Here is a 19,122-nt window from a genome sequence, read left to right on the forward strand (position 1 = left end):
GTCTTTGGCCTACAACTGGTCTTCAGTTCTCCCAAGGCTCTTATTTTGGGGGTTTATTGTGTCTAAATGCTGCAACGTTTGGAGCATCCGGGCAAAGCAGAAAAGCTGCTGGTGCTGAAAGTTACATCATTTAGCACCTGTGCTTTTTAAATGGAGACCCTTGAAGGGGAATCTTGTTAGCTCTTTCCTTTACTAAGGGTGGATTCTCATGGGGCAGGTGTGAGCGGGTCAGGTTAATTTAGCACCTACCATATGCTCTATGTTCTACACCTCTCTCTTGTTCCATCTTCCTGAGCATGCTTTGTAGGAGACACACTTGGCCTTCTATGCTTGGCAGAGGTCCGTAGCTGTTGAGGGGGCAGGCTGGGAGAAGTGACAGCAGGGACCCTAGCAGATGCATGTATGTCAACATTCCCAGCAGCCTATCCAGAGTTGCCGGAAGGTTGAAGGAACCCAGTGCTCATCAACAGATGAACGGATAAACAGAATGTGGCCTGTCCACTCAATGGAATATTATTCATCCGTAAATAAGAACAAAATCCTGACACAGGCTGCCACGTGGGTGAACCCTGAAAACATTATGCAAAGTGAAAGAAGCCAAACGTAAAAGACCACACATTGTGTAATTGCACTGATACGAAATGTCAGCATAGGCAAATCTGTGAAGACAGAAGTAGACTACGGTTTACCAGGGGCTCCTGGGAGGGAGAGATGGGGTGTTACTGCTTAATAGGGTGATGAGAAAATTTTGGAAAGAGATGGTGGTGATGGTTGTCATTATAAATATATTTATTACCAGTGAACTGTACACTTGAAAATTGTTGAAATGGCAATTTTTATGTTACAAATATTTTACAATAAAAGGAAAAGTACAGAAAGAGAGTGAAGCTGAGCTACAAGCCCAGTCTGTCTGAGTCAGAGCCTGTGCTCTGTCTCCTCCACTGCGCTGTCCTCTCTAAAGTTAGCCAGAGACAGAACTCCCCCTGCCTGGATCAGCTTCCCAGGTGCCGCAGGGACGAGCAGGTCTGGGAGGACAAGGGTGCTGCCGTCTGTAGGTTGTACACGCGGGCTGCCGCCTCCCGGCCCTTTCCGGCTGCTGGCCCTGCTCAGGGCCAACCTGGGGCTCGGCTTCCACTTCGTACCATGTCATTTGCATGGTCCCATGTCACAGTCTCTCTGCACGGCATTTTTAAGAACTGTGTCATTGTCCTTCGAAGAGACACACTTATTCTCTTCCGTGACTTTCCTGGAAAACAGATTCTCATCGCCCGCAGCCTGACTTCTTTTCTGCTCCTTCTGACATCCCTGAGGCTGCTGTGTCAGCAGGGGCTCCTCTCAGCATGCCCGTCTGGGTCCCTTTCCTTTCTCCTGACCTTCCAGGTCAGAAACTGGGACGCTTCTTTGATGCTGGTGGAGCCAGCTCTGCCTCTGATCCCCATTTCTGTGTGTGTGTGTGTGTGTGTGTGTGTGTGTGTGTGTGTGTGTTTAGTATTTCCTGCTCAGCATTCCTCTCTTTAGAGTGGCTGGAGACAGAGAAATCAGCCTTAGGCTTCCTGAGGACGTAGTCCCTCCCCACCCCACCCCCCCAGATCTACCCTGGGTGGGCAGCCATGCTGGGGCCTCATTGGGCCTTGGGCAGAACAGTGACATCATGGGGGGTAGGGGGTGGGGGGTTTCGGTTCAATTCCCTGGATCTTTGGAGAGACCTGCCCCTCCTTCATTCCCAAGCCCCATGGAATGAAATCTTCACTGGAGAAAAATCTTCCAAGGCCAAGATATTTCCAACACAATTTCAAGCCGGTTTGGAAGCCGAGGAACAGGAGGGAGGGTGTTCTGGCAGATGGAAAGTTGGCTTGCTGTGCCGTGGCCTCTCACGCACAAGGAATGAGGGACACTCCCGGCCGTGAGTGTCCTGCAACAGGCCCCTTCTGACCAGAGCTCCGCTCCGCGTTACCTGCCCACAGCTGCACTCACCCAGAGCACAGAGGGCTGGATTCAAGCAACGTGCCAGGAAAAAAGTCACCCTCCTGAGGGTCCCAACAGCCAGGGCAGCCTGGGTAAACAGCACGGCGTCTCCCATCCAGTGCTCTGGGCCCACAGGTCATGGCCAGGGATTATCAAATTGACAGAGCCTGGCTGGCCCCTCACTCCCGTCGTTTTGTTTTGTTAATTATCGGTTCTAGCTTTTGACGTAAAGAGCCGAGGCCTGGGTCAGGGTCACTCATGTATTTTCCTTTCTTGCTCATTAAAATTGCCTAGTGCTCTGGGCCCCTGGCTAAGTTCTGCCAATGTTTAAAAATGTCCCTTTCTCTTTCCGACCCCTAAAACTCCTTCCTCCTGATTTCTGCAAAGCCACTTGAATAGCAAAGGAAATACGGGTCAAGACCTGTTAGGCCCTAATCTGCTTTTCCTTCTTGAAGAGTTGTGGCTATTTCTCACGGGCTGTGTTTCTCCACTTTGCTGACCCCGGAAACGTGACGCCCTATGACTTGGGGGTGGCCAGGTCAGCGGGGCACCATCGCACAGGGCTGGAGCCAAGCACTTCCTGGCCTCTGGGCCCCTCACTCGGCTGGTTTGACCTCTGTGACACTGCTGTTTGGGGTCCTCACAGGTGACCCTGCCATCCTAAGTTTGTCCAGAAAAGTGTCAGGAAAAGACTGATTCCCTGAGAGCCGTGGGCTTCTCAGAATACTTCTCAGTATGCAAATCTCAGCAGCTAAAAACACGAAGGGTCCTCCTTGTTGCTCAGCCCTTCCTCCTTCGGGCCTGAGTCAGACCTTCCTCCCCGCCACGAAGCCGCTCTTGTCTGATGAGGCTGCTTCTGGGGGTGAGAGGCTGCGTCACTCAGCCACCCTTTGTCCCCGCCGGTCTTGAACTCCTTCGTGCCCTTGGCCAAGCAAGGTGGTCTATGAGGTCCTTGGGTGGAGCTCCTGCCACGAGCACAGAATGGACCATCAGGGAGCCCGCGTGGCCAAGGGACTAAGGCAGCCTGGATCCCGTCGGGAGAAGCATCAGGCTCCTGGCTGTCCGACATCTGCGCCGCCTCTGCTCTGCTTGCGAAGACCACTCCCGCCCCTGCAGAGTCTTCCCAGCCTGGCGGGGTGACCAGCTATCTCCACAGCGGTGCCAGCGGTTGTTGCCCAAAGACAGGGAGAGTGCCAGGGTGGTCACGTGTATGTGTGTCCCAGTGGGATCGTGGGCCTCGCAGAGGACGCCGGGTTACTTCCCAGCACCGTGTCTGGGTGTTGGCTTCCGCACCCTCTCCTCCTGCCGCGGGAAGCTCCAGGGAGCCCCCAGGAGCTCCTTGGACTCTGGGTCTTTGGCTGTTCGTCATGGAAAGATAAAGGTGAAGATCTGGCTCCTGACAGTTTGGTGGCAGGCAGATGGTGGACCCCTGGGGGTTCCTCTGGAGAAGACCCCTCTGAGACGTGCTGTCTGTTGGAGACGGAGGATCTAGGTCTGGAGGGGGCTTGAAGCATAAATAACCTGGAGACCGTCCTCTTAAAAAATGGAGGAGTAGAGAAGTACAAAAGTGTTTCCTGAGAATGAGAAAAGAAATCCCAACCAATGACTAGAGCCTTGGAGATTCAGGCCTTTTACCTGAGATCTCAGTTTGCCAGAAGTGCCGCTGTAGGAATGCTTCCCCCACCCCCGACTTAGAGCTCTCTGTAGCCCCCAGGACTGCAGGTAAAGAGCCCCGAAGCTTGAGCTTTCTCTGCTCCAGTGACTCGCTTCTGACTGGAGTCTGTGCCCACCCGGAGGGGAAGCGATAAGCTCCTTCAGAACTCAAAAGAGGCACCGTCATTACTCGTGCCCCTTTCTTCACGATTTCTTCACAATCCATTTCTGGCCTTCGATCCCGAGGACCTGTGGCCACCAGCTGCCTGTCCAGCCTTGCATCTCTGCCCAGCGGGGCTGCATCGGGCATGGCGCCCAGGCCACGAGTCAGGCTGACCACGCAGACACTCGGGGAGGACCTGGGTGCGTTTCGGCTGAGAGAGGGAGGGCACAGACATGAGATCTTGCGTGGAGACAGCCTCAGCCCACGGCACTGCTCACAAGCTTCTGTCTGGGCTGATTTATTTTTCCCGGTGACCAAGAAAACAAAACCCCGACTTTGCCCTTCAGTTCGGCTCTTCTTTGGGGCTCCTGGATCATGTCTGCTGCCTGGCTGTGGTGGGAGAGAGGAACTGCCCCAGACGGACCCAGAGTGCACGGCAGTGGCTTTTCCACATGCCGTGGAAGGTTTTGATTAAAAAGGTGGAAGAATGGTGCTTTCTCTTCCTGTCAGCCAGACCTTAAACCAGCCCTTGAGTGAGGAAAACTCTGTCCAAGGCTGCCGTTCAATAAACTCCCTCCTTTGTCTCCTGGTCGTGATTGGACAAGCAGGTCTTATTTCAAGCCAGGATTTGGGGTTGAAACGAGCCCCCATCACCCTCCTCCTGCTAGTCCCAGGGCCTGTCCTTAGAGTCAGGCAGGCTGGGCCGAGTTGGTCCCCAGAACTCAGAACCAGCCAATCAGAGGGGTGACAAGGAGGGAAAATTGAGGAGAGAGGAAGCCTCCGGTGCTTTGGGTCGTGTTTGGAGGGTCCTCCTAGTCCCCTGCCCTACCTCCTAATTTTATAGGTAGTGAATTAGTCTGGATTATTGGCAGCAAGTGGCAAATACTTAACTCCCAGTTGCTCAAACAAAGGAGGAATTTACTGGAAGGGTGGGGATATGATGAAATGAAACTGGAGAGCGCCCCCCTGCTGTACATGGGCTGGGGAAGCTGGCACCAGGACGCTTCCCCCAAGAGCAGCTCCAGGTTCTCCTCCAAGCCTCCAGCCCACAATGTCTGCCTGAGACAGGCCCTCCAACCCTTTGTAACTAAGAACACCCTAAGAACTCTGGCCCAGTTGTCGTGAAGTTAGAGTGGACCGGAGGGTGAGGGTGCTTCTGGGGGGTAAGCACACCTGCTCTCCGCTTCCCTCTCCCCTGCAGCGAATGCGAATGTGCGCGCACGTTTATTCAGTAGATACTTTGAGCGCCTGCTGTGTGCCATCATCGGTTCTCATCAGCGAAGCAGAGCAGAGAAATTAGAGCTTGTGGAGCCGGGCAGGCTTGGATTTGAATCTCAGGTCCCCCCTTTACTGACTGTTCTGGCTAGGAGCACGTGTGGAGTCCTGGTCGCTCGCTGAGCATCATAGCCAGTTCAGAGGAGACGGGAACCAGCAGCTTTCCTGCCCTTCAAGGAGCTGTCTGGAGCTCAGTTTCCACGTCCATGACCCTAAATCACCAACTCCACCAGCTGCCCTTTGTTCTGGGGAGCAAGAGATGTATACATTTGTGGGAAAACTCACATAGAGGGGCCAGTAACTATCGGGCCGGCCCCCCTCGCAGGCGCCCACAACCTTCTCTGGCCTTGGCTCCTGCTGGAGGCCTGATTCCCACCCCTGCCCCCGCCCCCAGCCAGGCCCTGGCGGCTCCATATGAGGGCTTCCCACGGCTGACGCAGATCCCTTGTGAAGGGTCAAGGGGAAGCCGGGGTATGGCTGTGGGAGTGCCCCTCCCCTGTTCCTGTCCTGGAGGAGAAGTGGGAAGTGGGGGCGGCCCCCCCAAGAAACAGCTGCCTCCACTCTGGCATGGGCCAGACAGGCGAACCTCTAAGCAGCCCTTTTTGGAAGGCAGGGGGCCCTCCAGATCCCCCTATCCCGCTCAGCTTTTCCTGAAAGCGGAGTCTGTCCACATTGGGAAATTGCAAATAGTTTACATGGGGAATGTCAGCTGCCCACATATGAAAATATACACATCATTAAGCCCTAAGTGCTTGCGTCTGGAGATAGAGCGGACAGTCTCCTGGGCTGACCTTTTGTTCACTGATGCAACCGTGGCTAATGAGCACGGAGCTCTTCGGAGGGATGTTTTCATATGGTGAAGCGAAGCATATGTTGGCCATTAGCCTGCGTGTGTGTGTGCGTGTGTGCGTGTGCGTGTGGTACGTCTAACACCACTATACAAATAGCGTTTACCTGAACACACAGAGTCCATTTCGTCTTATCCTCCAGCCCCCATGGGCCTCCAAGACCAAAGTCCCAACCTCACAAGATCTGAGAAGGACGGTGACGTTCTTGGAGAACATGGTGGTGCCTAGTGATAAGGCTTCTGACTCGATTACCTGGGTTTGAATCCTGTCTTTGCTCCCGTGCTAGCTGCGTGAGCTTGGGCAAGTTACTTAACTTCTCTGAGCCTATTTCTGCATCTCTAAAATGGAGATTGTAATGGTTAAAACTTACTTGAGAGGGTCAAAAAAGATAACCCCACGTAAAGCTTCTAGGACTTAACATACAGTAGATGCTCAAGAGACGGCAGTGATGGTGTCAGTGACACTTGCACGGGGAGGCGAGACTGGGTGGAAGGTCTTGCCTGCTCAGAAAATCAGCTTGGATGAGGTTGTATTAGAAGTGGGTCATGGAGACTGGGTGGAATTTGGACATGCCCTGATGGGGCAGGAAGGGCTTCTTCCAAGGGAACAAGCAAAGGTCCAGCAGCTAGAGAGCTAGAGCTTCCCAGGAAGAGACGAGTGTGGGGTGAATGTCCATGAGCAGAAGGCTGGAAGGAAAAACAGATTGAGAAGGGCATTTGGGGCCAGGGTCAAGAGGGCAGTGGGCTCTGTCCTTTGGAGTGGAGATCATCTGTGCTGTGTGGTGCGGAAACATTCCCTTGGCGGCCATTGTGTCACTGCAAGAGGAAGTGGCAGCAGATGAGAGAAGAGAATCCTTGAATGCAGGGCGATGAGGGGGGGACAGAGGGGAGCGGTGGGTGAGAGGGATACGAGGGTGAGGCTTGCTGTGTGTGCATGTCCCGTCTGTGAGGTGGGCACAAGCTGGATTTGAGTGGGACCCACGAGACCAAAGCCATGTCCTTCCCCTAGAGCTGGCCCAGGACACCTGGTTCAGGGCCATGGCAGCTCAGATCTGCTCAGCCCTGCCATGGACCCTCTCCAGGTGTTAATCCTCACTGCACCATGGGCCACAGTGTGACCTTGGAGGGGTCCCTTCCCTTCTTGGTCCTTTGTCTCAGGTAACCCATCTGTGCCATGAGTGACTGGAACCAGCTGAGCCCTCTGTGATCTCTTCCTCCTGCTCCACCTTGGGTCCTGAATCTGTGAACAAGTGTAGGGAATGTGTTTCCAGAACGTTCTGAGGGTGACCCCACGGGCACTTGCTTCGGGATTACTGGCGACTACTAAAGAGGTGTGGGAGGTGGTTCTGAAGAGCCTTTCACAGCCCAGCCATGCCTCCATCCCCGGGTGACTCTAGAGACACCAGCCACATACAGCGGATCCCCTCCCCAGCCTGACGTCTTTAAACCAGACACTTTGAAGCCAGCAGATGTTTCAGCAGCAAGGTTTTCAGACATGTGGGGTTCCTCACTCAGGCAGGAAATGACGTCCCTGCCTACTGCCCGTCGTCCCAGTGCAGAGGGAGACAGCAGTGCCCAGGGGACCAGACCAGCATCGCCCTCTCGATGCCACCCTTGGGCTAAAACGATGCAGAGGTCCATGAGAACCAGCCACACAGAGATGGCAGCACCCGTGTCGGCTGCTTGTTTACCATCTTCTAGATGAGTCCTCCTCTCTGTGCGCACCCCCTCCCCGCTTTCTCCAGCCTCCTGGCCTTTGCCGTGCCATGCTGGCCTCCTCCACCTGTGTCAATCCCTCAAGGTGCCGCGCTCGCCTTCCCTCCCGAGGGCTCCCTCCCAGGCCGATTTCTCATTTTCCCCCTCAACTGTTACTGCAAAGGTCACGCTCCCAGGTCTGAGATGAATCACTTGGTAATTATTTCAGGTGTGCCATCTGGCCTCCCTACTGCCGGGCCCAGGTTGCTGAGCCGCCTGTGGGGAGAGTGCGCAAGAAGCGCTGGGAGGGGCTCCATAGCGCCACCTTGTGGGCGTGCTGCCGGGCGGTGGAGGCCGAGCTGGGCCTGGGCTATCGCCACCCTGGGGCTTCCTGTCTCTGGTGGTGAAGTCAGTGAAGTCAGTGAAGCCATTGGATCGCCCTCAGGGCAGAGCCTCGGGTGCGGCGGGTCATCACCTGCTTCCTGGTTGAGTACCAAGGCACAGACTCAGAGTGGACAAAGCACCCCCAAGAGTTACTGTCCCCTCTGTTCCCAGGCAACTTTGGGGGGAAAGCAGTGGAGAGGAGCCTTAGCCAAAGAGGGGAGCAGGGTGCAGGTTCGCTTGCTCCGGGTGTGATTTCAGGGGCTCGACAGACGCTCCCTGCAGCCAACAGCTCCTCAGGGAAGCGGGGTTCTTTCTTGTCAGTCTGGCCAGAAGGGAGACAGCGGCCCCCAGAAAGCACAGCCATGTCCCCAAGACGCGTCGGGCTGTCCTGGAAGTTGGCCACGGAGCAATCCTTAAGAGCAGCTGGGGGTCATCCTGTCATCAGAGTGGACTTTCGGGCTGGGCTGGGCATATGATCTCATGGAGGCTGGCCAGCTGCTGAGCTTCCGTGCCCCAAACCATCAGGAGGCCATTTGTGATGGCCTCCAGCAGAGAAACCCTGTCCCCAATTTCTTCTTCCTGTCCTCAGAAGCGGTACCACCAAGAGCTAATTCCACACATTTCGGAGGAAACTTGGTGCCTAAATTCACACTGTGGTATTAAAAGTCAAGGCCTGATGGCTGGAGCTGCTTGAGACCATCTGGTGACCAAAGAAATAAAGTGTCACTTCAAAATACTGCTGACCTAAGAGGTTCCCAGACCCCAGGGCAACTTGTCGCAGAGACCTCCACCAAGACTTGTTCTCCTGGCCACGTTCAGCCCTGCCAATATCTAAGGGCCTTAGGGCTTTTTCTGTTTGATTAGAAATTAGGGGTATGTTTTTAGCATGGAGGAGGACAGTCCCCAACCTTCTCCCCACCCTGACCCTCAGCTTCCCCCCAGAGGGACAGTTCCTGCTAGAAAGAGCCGCAGAGCTAACCACAGTTCTCCTGGCATTCCTGAGCCCTCTCACGTGACAGTCCTGTTCAGAGCCCACCTGGCCCCAAGGTTACCCCTCCCTTCCCTAGCCCACCTCACAGGCCTCCTGGGACCAGAAGAGATTAGCTTCCTGGAATGAGATCTGAAACTGGAATTCTGCGTTCAAGCCACAGGCATGGTGTGCAGCGGCTGCGGCTGCTCGGACCCCAGAGCACGCTGAGTGTCTAGGGGCACTTTATCTTCCATGAGGTGCTAGACTGGGGCTAGGGAGAGTTGCCTTCATGGGCCTCCCTTGGAAACTGACTTCTCTGACTTGGAGGGAAAAGACCAATACCTTCCAGCATGCCCACAGTTCCGTCGATGCAAATCACAAATGTCCTGTGGAAATGTCCCCTTGGGCAGCTGCTCCTCTCACCCCCCTGGCAAGTTCGGGTTTCAGTTCCTAACTTAAACAGGCCGACAGCTTCTTATTCCCTTACTGGCAGAGACGCTACTCTCTGGAGTCACTTGAAAGGGGGTTTGCTTGGAATCGCTTCATCTCTTCATGTTGAGCCAGGGACTGATTTAAACCCATGGTCGTCAAACCAAATGCACTACTACCCACTCATTAAGTCCTATTAGGGCTTTTACCGTGGTCAGCATCCCCAGAGCCCTCCCGCCAACCCACCGCGGAGAATGAGAGCAGTGGGACTCCATGCACACGGCTGGATTCCCCCCCAGACCCTGGGCTGCCCCTCCCATTGGCTGGGGAGGAAGCAGAGTACGGTCCTCCGTGGGAAGGCCCAGGAGGGGTGGAAGTCTGAGCCCAGATTCCGCTTTGCTCTGATCCTGTCCTCCACGAAGCCTTTCCCGGATGACCCTGCCTGGTAATGCTCTCCCTCTCTGAGCGCGGGGGGCTCATGGCGTTGAGCCACGTTGTCTTCCGTTTCAGTTCTTCCTGCCTCTGCTGGAAGGCTGCACAGTGCCCTGCCCACCTTGAGGCCTGAGGGGCTCCTGGGAGCTGGGGAATGGGTGAGAGGGGCACAGGGGGCCCAGACGCCCCACCGTCTTCAGCCAGACTCCCTCCAGACCCACCCTCCCAACCTCTGTCCTGTCCCCTGTCTGCCACTCCTTGGCTGGGTGACCTGGTATCCAATGGCTGAAATTTTTGGACCTCCGTTTCCCCGTCTGTGAAGTGAACATTATAGCGAAGGTTAGATGACGTAGCACATCTGTGTTTCTCGCAGTGCCGGACCACAGCTGGCCTTCAGCAGAGGCAAACCTGGGCTACCTGTTGGTTTGAAATAGTGGGTCTATAGATAAAGTCCATTTGGAGGAGGAAAAAAGAAGTTTGCTGGCTTAAAAAAAATAGTCTGTCAGTGGGCCCCTTTTATACATGACCACATGCAGCCTGCAGAGGCAAGAGAGATTCCCATGAGGGTATTACCTGATTTCTTTCCCATCTTCCTGGAGAAAAAGTGCTCAGTCAGGGCCACACTGGCTTCACCTTTTAACACCCCTGCAACGTGCATGATGCCAGGTTCAGTCCACTCTGGGTAAGGGCGGGTCTTCCCAGGGCGGCGTCTGATGGCAAAACGGGTGCAGCGGGGTGCGTACAGGTGGGCGACCCAGCTGCCTCTTCTGAGGTCCAAGAACTGGGGGTTTCTCCCCATGACTTCCCCGCCCAGCAGGTGTGTTTGGTCTTTGCTGACTCCTCCCAGATTCGGGTCACATCCTGGCACCACGCACAGCTTCAGGTGGCTCCTTACCGTACATACCATGGACTCCGTTCTGTGGCTGGCATGGGCCCTTCAAACCGAGGTTGCCCGGCCATCGGCTCTCATGGTGCAAATTTGCCCATGGCCTCTGGGTTTGTGTTAGGATTTGATTGCTCTCAAAGAGCCCAGCGTTACCCCAAGAGATTCTGCTGCCAGGTTCCCTAGAAAGTTCCCCAAATCTTAGAAGCAGTCTCCCCACCCCAGCAGCCAACCATCTCCGCAGAAGCTTCTGCGTGTAACAGAGGCAGAGATGGAGACGCACAGTGACCCCAGAGGGGGGACCAGTGCTCGGGCTTTCAGTTTCTTGGTTGGGGGTCTCCTTCTGCAACCTTGAGCATCTTTTCTACAGTCTTGCTCATATGGGGTTTTAGGGAGGGAGGAACGGGAGCCACCACCACCCAGGGCAGTCTATCAAAGCTGTGCCCACGGAGTGCAGCCCCCCCACCCTGCTGCTGAGCTGTGCTTTTGCTGGCCTTTCCACCCATTTCAGACCCTCTCGTGCAGGACTTTGAGGCTTGCCGTCTGTGCAGACAGGCCCAGCCTGGGAAAGGGCATCTACAAGCTGCCAGGGGCTGACTGACCAACTCGTCCATGCGGGACAGTTCCATACATGCATCTCATTTGGGTCTGACCCCAAGCCAAGGACACGGGGACATCATTCTCAGTGTGCCACAGATGAGGGCCACAAGGCTCAGAGGAACCTAGCGACCTCCACGAGGTCACACAGACTCAAAGTGGCAGAGCCAGAAACCTGGCCTTAAGTCTAGGTTCGTTCACCGCCTTTCACCCCAGCCACCTTTGCGTGCCCCTCAATGTGGCATGTGGCTTAGGGCCCGGAGTGGGCAGGAGGGGGGAGGAGCCCGCGCCTGCCCCTCACGGACATGTCCTCTTCTCTTCCTCCAGTCCCCAGTTTGCATTGCCCAGGTTGGCCGGGACCTGGTTTCCCAGACAGAGGAGAAGCTCCTACAGAGGCCCTCCAAGGAACTCTTCTCTGCCTGCGCACAGTAAGTGCTCCCTTCCTGCCCAGGCCGGGCCTCCACGCGGCCCTGGAGAGGGGCTACCCCTACTGTCCACCTGGAGCACCGGCCCCGGGGCAGGTCTGCCATGCCCGGGGCCCCAGCCAAGCCGCGCAGCTGTTTGTATACTTCTTACCATCGGAAGAGATACCAAAGGGCCAAGTCCAAACAAAACATCTGCCTCAAAGGGCGTTGAAAGCAAGTGGCTCTCCAGGCTGTTGAGACAGAGGAATGTGCAAAAACTTGACCCCGTCTGGGTGGTTTGGGAGTCCTTCCCGGTGCCCACACCCCACTGCTGCCAGCAGCCGGAGCCAGGTAGCGCTCCTGCAGGAAGGGGGCTGGAGGCCACCTTAGCCGCACCCCGTTACCTTGTCTGCAGGCCATACGGCCATCCTGATGGAATAGGAGACAAGTCGGTGGGTGTGCTGCTGGCCAGACACCAGGGAAGCCCTGACCTGTCCCTTGCACACATACTGTGAAGGCGCGAGCCAGTAGATACACGCATATGCCTGAGCCCACCCAGGTGCCCTGCCTCATAAGCTGACACGTGCCTGCACGCCAGAACCCTTCCTCAGCCTGATCGCCCCGCACGGCTTGGTGTGCGCCCCCGTTCAGCCTTTGCCCCACAGACAGTGGGGAGCTTGCTGTGTGCCTGGCACCGTGACAGGTGCTTCACCTGCCGTGGTGAGCAAGAACCCGGGCCTAGCTTCCATCGGGCTTGACATCCAGGCAGGGAGGACATGAAAACCAGTGGCCCTATGCCCTGTGGGAAGAGCTGGAGCCCATGCTGAGAACGGACATTGAGGGAGGGCCAGCTTGGCGCCCAGCCCTGTTAGGTGCCGAGGAGAGAACCCCCCACCACAACACACAAGCAGAAATAAACCTGGTTGCTGTCCTCTTGGAGCTGGCTGAGGGTCAGATCTGACAGCAGGTGAAGCCGCTGGGCTGTCTTGTGGTCCTGAGGGAAATGGACATCCCGGTCCCCTACACTGGCCCCGCCCTCATGTTTGGCAGGAGACGGGGTCCAACATGGCCCCCACTGTGCCTACGGCTCCCCGCCCCCACCCACACGTCCCAAGTGCCTGGGCTGCGTTGGTCAGCGTCATGGCTTTTCAAAGGAAAGAAGCCCATCTGCCCCTGACCACAGCCAGCTTCCGGGGCCTGGCCCACAGCAGGCGACTGGTGAACTCTGCCGCGGCGATGGAAAGCTCCCAGGGGCTTCTCTGGTCCTGGACCAAATCCAGAGCCTGGGCCCTCCAGACGCTGCATCCCTACTCTGCCCACCTCTGCACACACACTCCCCTGCACCCGCTTAAGTATTCTTCTGTCCTCACAGCAGCTCAAGAGTCCCTTCATGAGAAAGGGAGCGCTACCCGAGCCCCCCAGGGGCCTCACTTAACTCTCCGTCATGATAACATTTCTGTGGGCCTCTCTCTGACGGTTGTCCCACGTACAACAGCAACCTCACGCTCACAGCTCTAGCCCGCGCCTAGAGCCATGCCGTGGCGGGGCCCCAGTAAGTGCCCACGGGGTCAGGCGGTCACTCTGGTAGGAAGATGGGCCTCTGAGGCAAGGTGTTCCCCTGCGGATACGAATACATGGCTTGGCCCGTCAGCTTCAGGCCAGGATTGTAAAATGTTCATTTCTTCCCTCCGAGCCAGGTCTGTCCACGACTACCTGAAGGGGGAGCCCTTCCATGAGTATCTGGACAGCATGTACTTTGATCGCTTTCTACAGTGGAAGTGGTTGGAAAGGTGAGTGCCCCCGGCACACCCCATCTGCAGGCGTGTACCCGCATGCGCGTGGGAGGGGTGGGCCACGGGCTTTCCAGCTGAGAGCCCAGAAAAATCACCTGCCTCCGTGGCTCCATGGTCCAAGTAAAATTAGCCATCCTCCTGTTGATTAAGTTCTTGGCTCTTCTAGAAATGTTCTGTGCTTATTAAAGGGTACACGCGCACTCACACTCATAAATATATATGTACTTACCCTTACTTGTTTGGTTCACTGGTTTGGGGAATCTTCTCTCTGTCTGCAGATAAAGAGCTGCTGTATTCTCTGAGTGAGTCGCAGAGTGACTCATGAACGAGTTTAGCTCAGTCCCCTGTTGATGGACATAGAGGTTGCTCTCAGTTTTGTGTACAATCTTCCCTAAATAACGAATAGCTTTGTAGATACATCTTCATGTGCTTTCAGAAGTACATGAAGAAATCCATAGAAATCCCCACAGAGGAGTTTTGGCCAAAGTGAAACCGTGAGGGACCGCTAAGCTACCCTCCCAGACGGCGGCCCCCCGTTTCCAGTCCCGCCAGTGTCTCGGTGCCTGCTTCCCCTCAGCCTCACCCACTCTGTTCCCGTGCTTTCCTGGCCGGCGTGTGAGCAGCAGCTTTCCTTCTTGTTTATCTTTTCATCTCTAATAATGGATAAAACTGAGCATCTTTTCCTGTTTTGTTTACTGCCTTTTCTCTGCAAAGTGCTCTCACAGACATGGCGGTGACTCGGCCTCCGTGTGACTGAAGAGGAAGGAGAGCCGCAGAGAGGGTGTGGGCCGGTCACACAGCAGGCCCGCGGTGCAGCTGGGGCGAGGCCCCGGCCCAGGACCCCAGCACAGGGCTCCGCCCACCACACTGTTCAGAATTGGCAGAACAGGGCGTTGCCTGCGTTAAATCCGTGCTGGGCTGCGCTGCTAGACAAGGAGCCGCCCCTTCCACAGCCCAGGGGTCCGTGTGCCTGAGCCTTCCCCCCACAGGCATCTGGGCACCCTCTGGGCAGAGAGCCAGGAGACACTTTGCTTCTGCCTGTCCCCACCTCTGCTGGCTGAGTGCCCTGCAGATGCACAGGAAGCTGTAGGACAAGTTGCCCGAAGAGCCCATCCATGGCTCTCCCCTGCCCACTTCAGGAAGCCCAGAGGGAAACACCCACCTCTGTACCACGGAGGGTTCATTTCTGACCACCCCGACTGGTGGGAATGACAGTTGAGCAGGGGTCAGTCTTCTCTGTGAGCTGCCACTGGCCCCCTTGCACGTGCATACAGTGGCTCCAGGAGAGCCAAGGAAGTGAGGGTCAGGGCAGACATCCTGGGAGGGCCCTGGGGTCCACAGCCTGGGTCTGCGTCCTGGCTCTACCTTTGCAGGGACCTCAGCAAGGGCTGCTCACCCCTCCCCACTTCAGTTTTCTTATCTGTGAGATGGGGATCATAACAGTGCGTGCCTTTGTAGGCCTAGGTGCGGACGAGCTGAGGTAAGCGTGGTCCATTCCTACAATAAGGCAGGTGTTCAGCAGAGGTCAGCTGTCTGGGCCCGGAAGTCAAAGGCAGGATACAGTTGTGGTTGTCAGTGAGATCATCAGTGCCACTGTGTCTGTCACCCTCAAGTGTCTGGTATGGGAAGGAACGGCTGGCCCTTGTGTTCCTAATGATCCCAGGACAGTGTGGTGGGGATGTATTTGCCACCCCCTGCCCCCCAATCCCAAGCCAAGGCTGTGTGCCACACATCCCCACCTCTGCCCACCTTCCTGGGGCAGCAGTGCGGGCTTGAGACACCGGATGTGGGCTCTGCAGCAGGCTTCCTGGGATGCCAGCCCCACAGCCTCCACTTACCGTCATGACCTTGGGTAACTCATGTCCCCTCTCAGAGCCTAAACATTCTCAGCTGCACAGGGGGGACCGTCCCACCTCCTAATGCAGTTGTGCGGAATACACTGTGCCTGTGCGAGGTGCCTCACGCAGTGGGGACTGTTACCCTAAAGACTCCGGCAGGGAGGTGTCCTTTGTTCCTAGAGTTCTTTTTTTTTTTTTTAAGATTTTATTTATTTGACAGCACGCGAGTGCACACAAGCAGGGGGAGCAACAGAGGAAGAGAGAAGTAGGCTCCGCACTGAGCAGGGAGCCCAATGCAGGGCTTGATCCCAGGACCTTGGGACAATGACCTGAGCCGAAGGCAGACGCTGAACTGACCGAGCCACCGGGACCCTTGTTCCTAGAGTTCTAGTAACGATATCAGACACTCACACAGCAGCTTACAAAGAGCCCTGGGATACAGATGCCTTTTCAGAGTCATTTGACTGAAGATCCAAGGCTCAGAGAGGTTGATCGATCAGTCCTGGGTCACACAGCAAGGGCCTGGCAAGGCTGGAACCTGAAGCCAACGCCGTTTGATCAAGTCCTTCCCTCTTACTCCACCGAGCATCTGTTCAGTAGAATGTGGCCATTGGCTTTGATTTTACTTGTCTCTCCTGGCCACTTGAAATGGAGAAACAGGCTTTTTAAATCTGTGTTAACTGTGAAGAAGTTAGGCTCTTTTGTGGACATTAAGTTGTTGAAGCCACTAGGGCAGGAGCCTGGCCCAGAAATGCCCCTAAATGACTGACAGCACCCCACTTCCTCCCTTTCCTTTTTTTTTTTTTTTCTTTCTTTCTTTCTTTTCTTTTTTTTTTGCTAACAAGATCATGGCCTGTTCGTGCTGTACTGTTGAAATATTAAAGGGATTTTCTCCCTCCCAAGGTTAACCAAGAAATTCCTCGGAGACTGTATTACACTCATTTCCCCTCGCAGAGGAGCTCTGTGGTAACGCCGACCGACTGTTTGTTCTTCATGTATCGTAAACTGTTAGGCCCGGGCGCCTTCATGTGGTTTCGAGGGCGGCTGTAGGGACGCTGCCCAGGGCCGCATGGCCCACGCAGCCGCATGGAGGCTTTGCTGTCGCGGGCCACTCGCGGGCAGGAGGACCCGGAGCCGTGGAGAGTACACTGGGGGGAGGCCCTGTGCTCCCAGGGGGGACTTAATCCGTGTGTCGAACCCCCCTCCCCCACAAAGAAACAGAAGAGAGAGTCAGGGTTCATGAGCTCCAGACAGGCCTTCCAGAGAGAACCACTAGGGGGCGGGGGTTTTGGGGCTGTCCTGTGAGAGGTGTGGCGTGAGGACCTTTGGGACCCGGTGGCAAGAAGGGTTGCAACAGAGGGTTCATTCAGGAGCTGCTGGGTGACCAGAGGCTCCCCGGTCTTTCTCAAGCTGACTCACTTATATGGGGCAGCTCAGGCATACTCCAGAGTGTGCCCTGGTCCAGCCCCTACGGTGGGGTTGGGGGATGCTCAGAAATAGTCCTGGAGGTCCAAGAGCTAAGTTTGACCTCCTAAAAGTGGATTGTTCTTTATCGGTTCATGGTCTAAGGACACTTGGGTTGTTTCCATCTCTTAGCCCTTGTGAGTAATGCTGCAGTGAGCGTGGGAGGGGAAACGTGGTAGATACATACAACGGAATATTACTGAGCCTGAAAAAAGAAGGAAATCCTGCCATTTGTGATAACATTGAGAAACCTGGAGGACGTTCTGCTAAGTGACATAAGCCAGACACGGACAGATCCTGCATGTCTCACTTAGATGTGGAATCTCGATTAATGTCCCAGTCCTAGGAGCAGAGAGTGGCTGGTGACGCCAGCGGCCCGGGTTGGTGGGGGGAGGTCATGGGGGATGGAGGTGGAGGGAGGCAAGGTTTCCGTTCCGGGGACGGATAAGCTCTGGAGAGCTGACATACAGTGACGTGACTCTAGTTCATGGTCCTGTACCTCGAAGTCGGCTAAGACAGGAGATCTTAAGTGTTCTTACCAGTGAGAGGGGAAGAGGGAACATGGTAGCCATGGGAGGTGACAGTTAGCTTGATTGCGGTGATCCTTTCACAGTGTGTCCCTGTGTCAAAGCAGCAGTTGGGTACCATTTGTCAGTTATACCTCAGAAAAGCTGGGTTGGGGGCAGCTGACTATTTTCAGCCAAACAGGCCAGAGATGACCAAGCCCAGACTGTCTGCACCCTGGAGTTCTTTAGGTGATCTTAGAGGACTGTTTGTTCACTCCATGAGGTCCCACCCTTGCCTCAGGATCAGATTAGACATAAATGGCTTTTAGCTAATTAAAACGGGGGCCAGTGGGGCTCCTGGGTGGCTCAGTGGGTTAAGCCTCTGCCTTCGGCTCAGGTCATGATCCCAGGGTTCTGGGATCAAGTCCCGCATAGGGCTCTCTCTGCTCAGCAGGGAGCCTGCTTCCTCCTCTCTCTCTCTCTCTCTCTCTCTCTCTCTCTCTGCCTGCCTCTCTGCCTACTTGTGATCTCTGTCTGTCAAATAAATAAAATCTTTTTAACAAAATGGGGGCGAGGAGATACAAAGCAATGATTACTTCGTAAATAGTGCTTTGGGCAGATCGGAGCTTCTAGTGTTGCAGAGCTGTGGGGGAATTGTGATGAAGGGGCCCTTGGTGGAGGCAGGGCTGGAGACCTGCAGTTAAAGCACTGGGGCCAAGAGGTGGGCAGGTGGACCAGATGTGCAGGTGTGGGGAGGGCTATTGTGTCCTCCCTGGCACACCGAACTGTGCAGCTCCTGGCACCCTCCCTTCTCCCTGCGGAGAGCGCAGCTGCTTTCTGAGCTTAGCCACCGCATTTTCATTTGGAGAGAGAGGGAGCCCCACAGAAAGTGCGTGAAGCAGCCCCTTCACGCCTCTGCTCTTCCCTCCAAGCAAGCGAGCGAGCGAGGATTGCTTGGGTCCCAAGCCGCAGGGGGCCAAGGGCAGGTGGCCTGGGATTTGAACCCCCAGCCCCAGAACAAGTCCTCGAGGGACCCGTCTGCAGCGATGATCCGGAGGGCACGCAGGGACGCAGTCGTCTGTTTCTTGTGGATTCTACATCTCAGCACCATGAGACCAGTGTTGGATTCTTGCTTTTTTTCAGGCAACCGGTAACCAAAAACACCTTCAGGCAGTACCGAGTACTGGGCAAAGGGGGCTTTGGGGAGGTGAGTGAACATCCGCGTCTTCAGTGGGAAGTTCCCCTACTCCTGTCCCTGTTTCTGTCCCTTCTGGATGGGCTTAAGGTGTCCCGCGCCCCCTGGCGGGGAGGGAAGGTGAGGCGTGGGCCCGGGAACAGGAGGTGCTACAGGGGTGGGAAAGGCGGCTGGCCGCAGGGCCCGTAGGGTGGAAGTGCGCTTGGAGCCAGCCTCAGGGCTGGCATCTGGAGGGAGAAGTGAGCGTTCTTGGCTGTCTTTGGACGGAGGAATGAGGGCATGAGGGGCCCCAGCATCTTGGTCCCATGCTGCCATTAATATGTGCTGTTGCCCTTCATCTCATCGCCCCAGTCTGTGAGGCAAGCCTTGGTATGCCCATTTTAGAGATGAGGAAAACTGAGGGTCAGAATGGTTGATGACCCAGCCAAGGTCACACAACCAAGAAAGGGGGGGAACCAAGAAGACAAGAACCTAAATGGCTTGGCTCCTATTCCGCTGAATTATAAAGTCAGGGTTGTTAGGGGTCTCACACCCAAACAAGCCTCTCTTCCCAGCAGCTGGTGCTGTGAAGTCCCCAGTTAGCAATGGCCACATCTGGGTGGAAGCTTGGGACAGAGAAACTCTAGTTG

At 55.6% G+C, this 19,122-nt stretch overlaps 1 protein-coding gene across 2 annotated transcripts in view; it reads left to right on the top strand.

Annotated features, from left to right (window-relative positions):
- GRK5 (G protein-coupled receptor kinase 5) overlaps nucleotides 1–19,122 on the top strand; it is a 110,430-nt gene that overhangs the window by 70,017 nt on the left and 21,291 nt on the right. For both annotated transcript variants that reach the window (XM_082720301.1, XM_082720300.1), the window contains exons 4-6: nucleotides 11,621–11,721; nucleotides 13,395–13,487; nucleotides 18,442–18,505. In XM_082720301.1, the coding sequence (XP_082576427.1) occupies nucleotides 11,621–11,721; nucleotides 13,395–13,487; nucleotides 18,442–18,505 (258 nt within the window). The remainder of the gene's footprint in view (nucleotides 1–11,620; nucleotides 11,722–13,394; nucleotides 13,488–18,441; nucleotides 18,506–19,122) is intronic.

This window comes from Mustela nivalis (genome assembly GCF_964662115.1).
Source record: "Mustela nivalis genome assembly, chromosome: 2".
NCBI classification, from domain to species: domain Eukaryota; kingdom Metazoa; phylum Chordata; class Mammalia; order Carnivora; family Mustelidae; genus Mustela; species Mustela nivalis.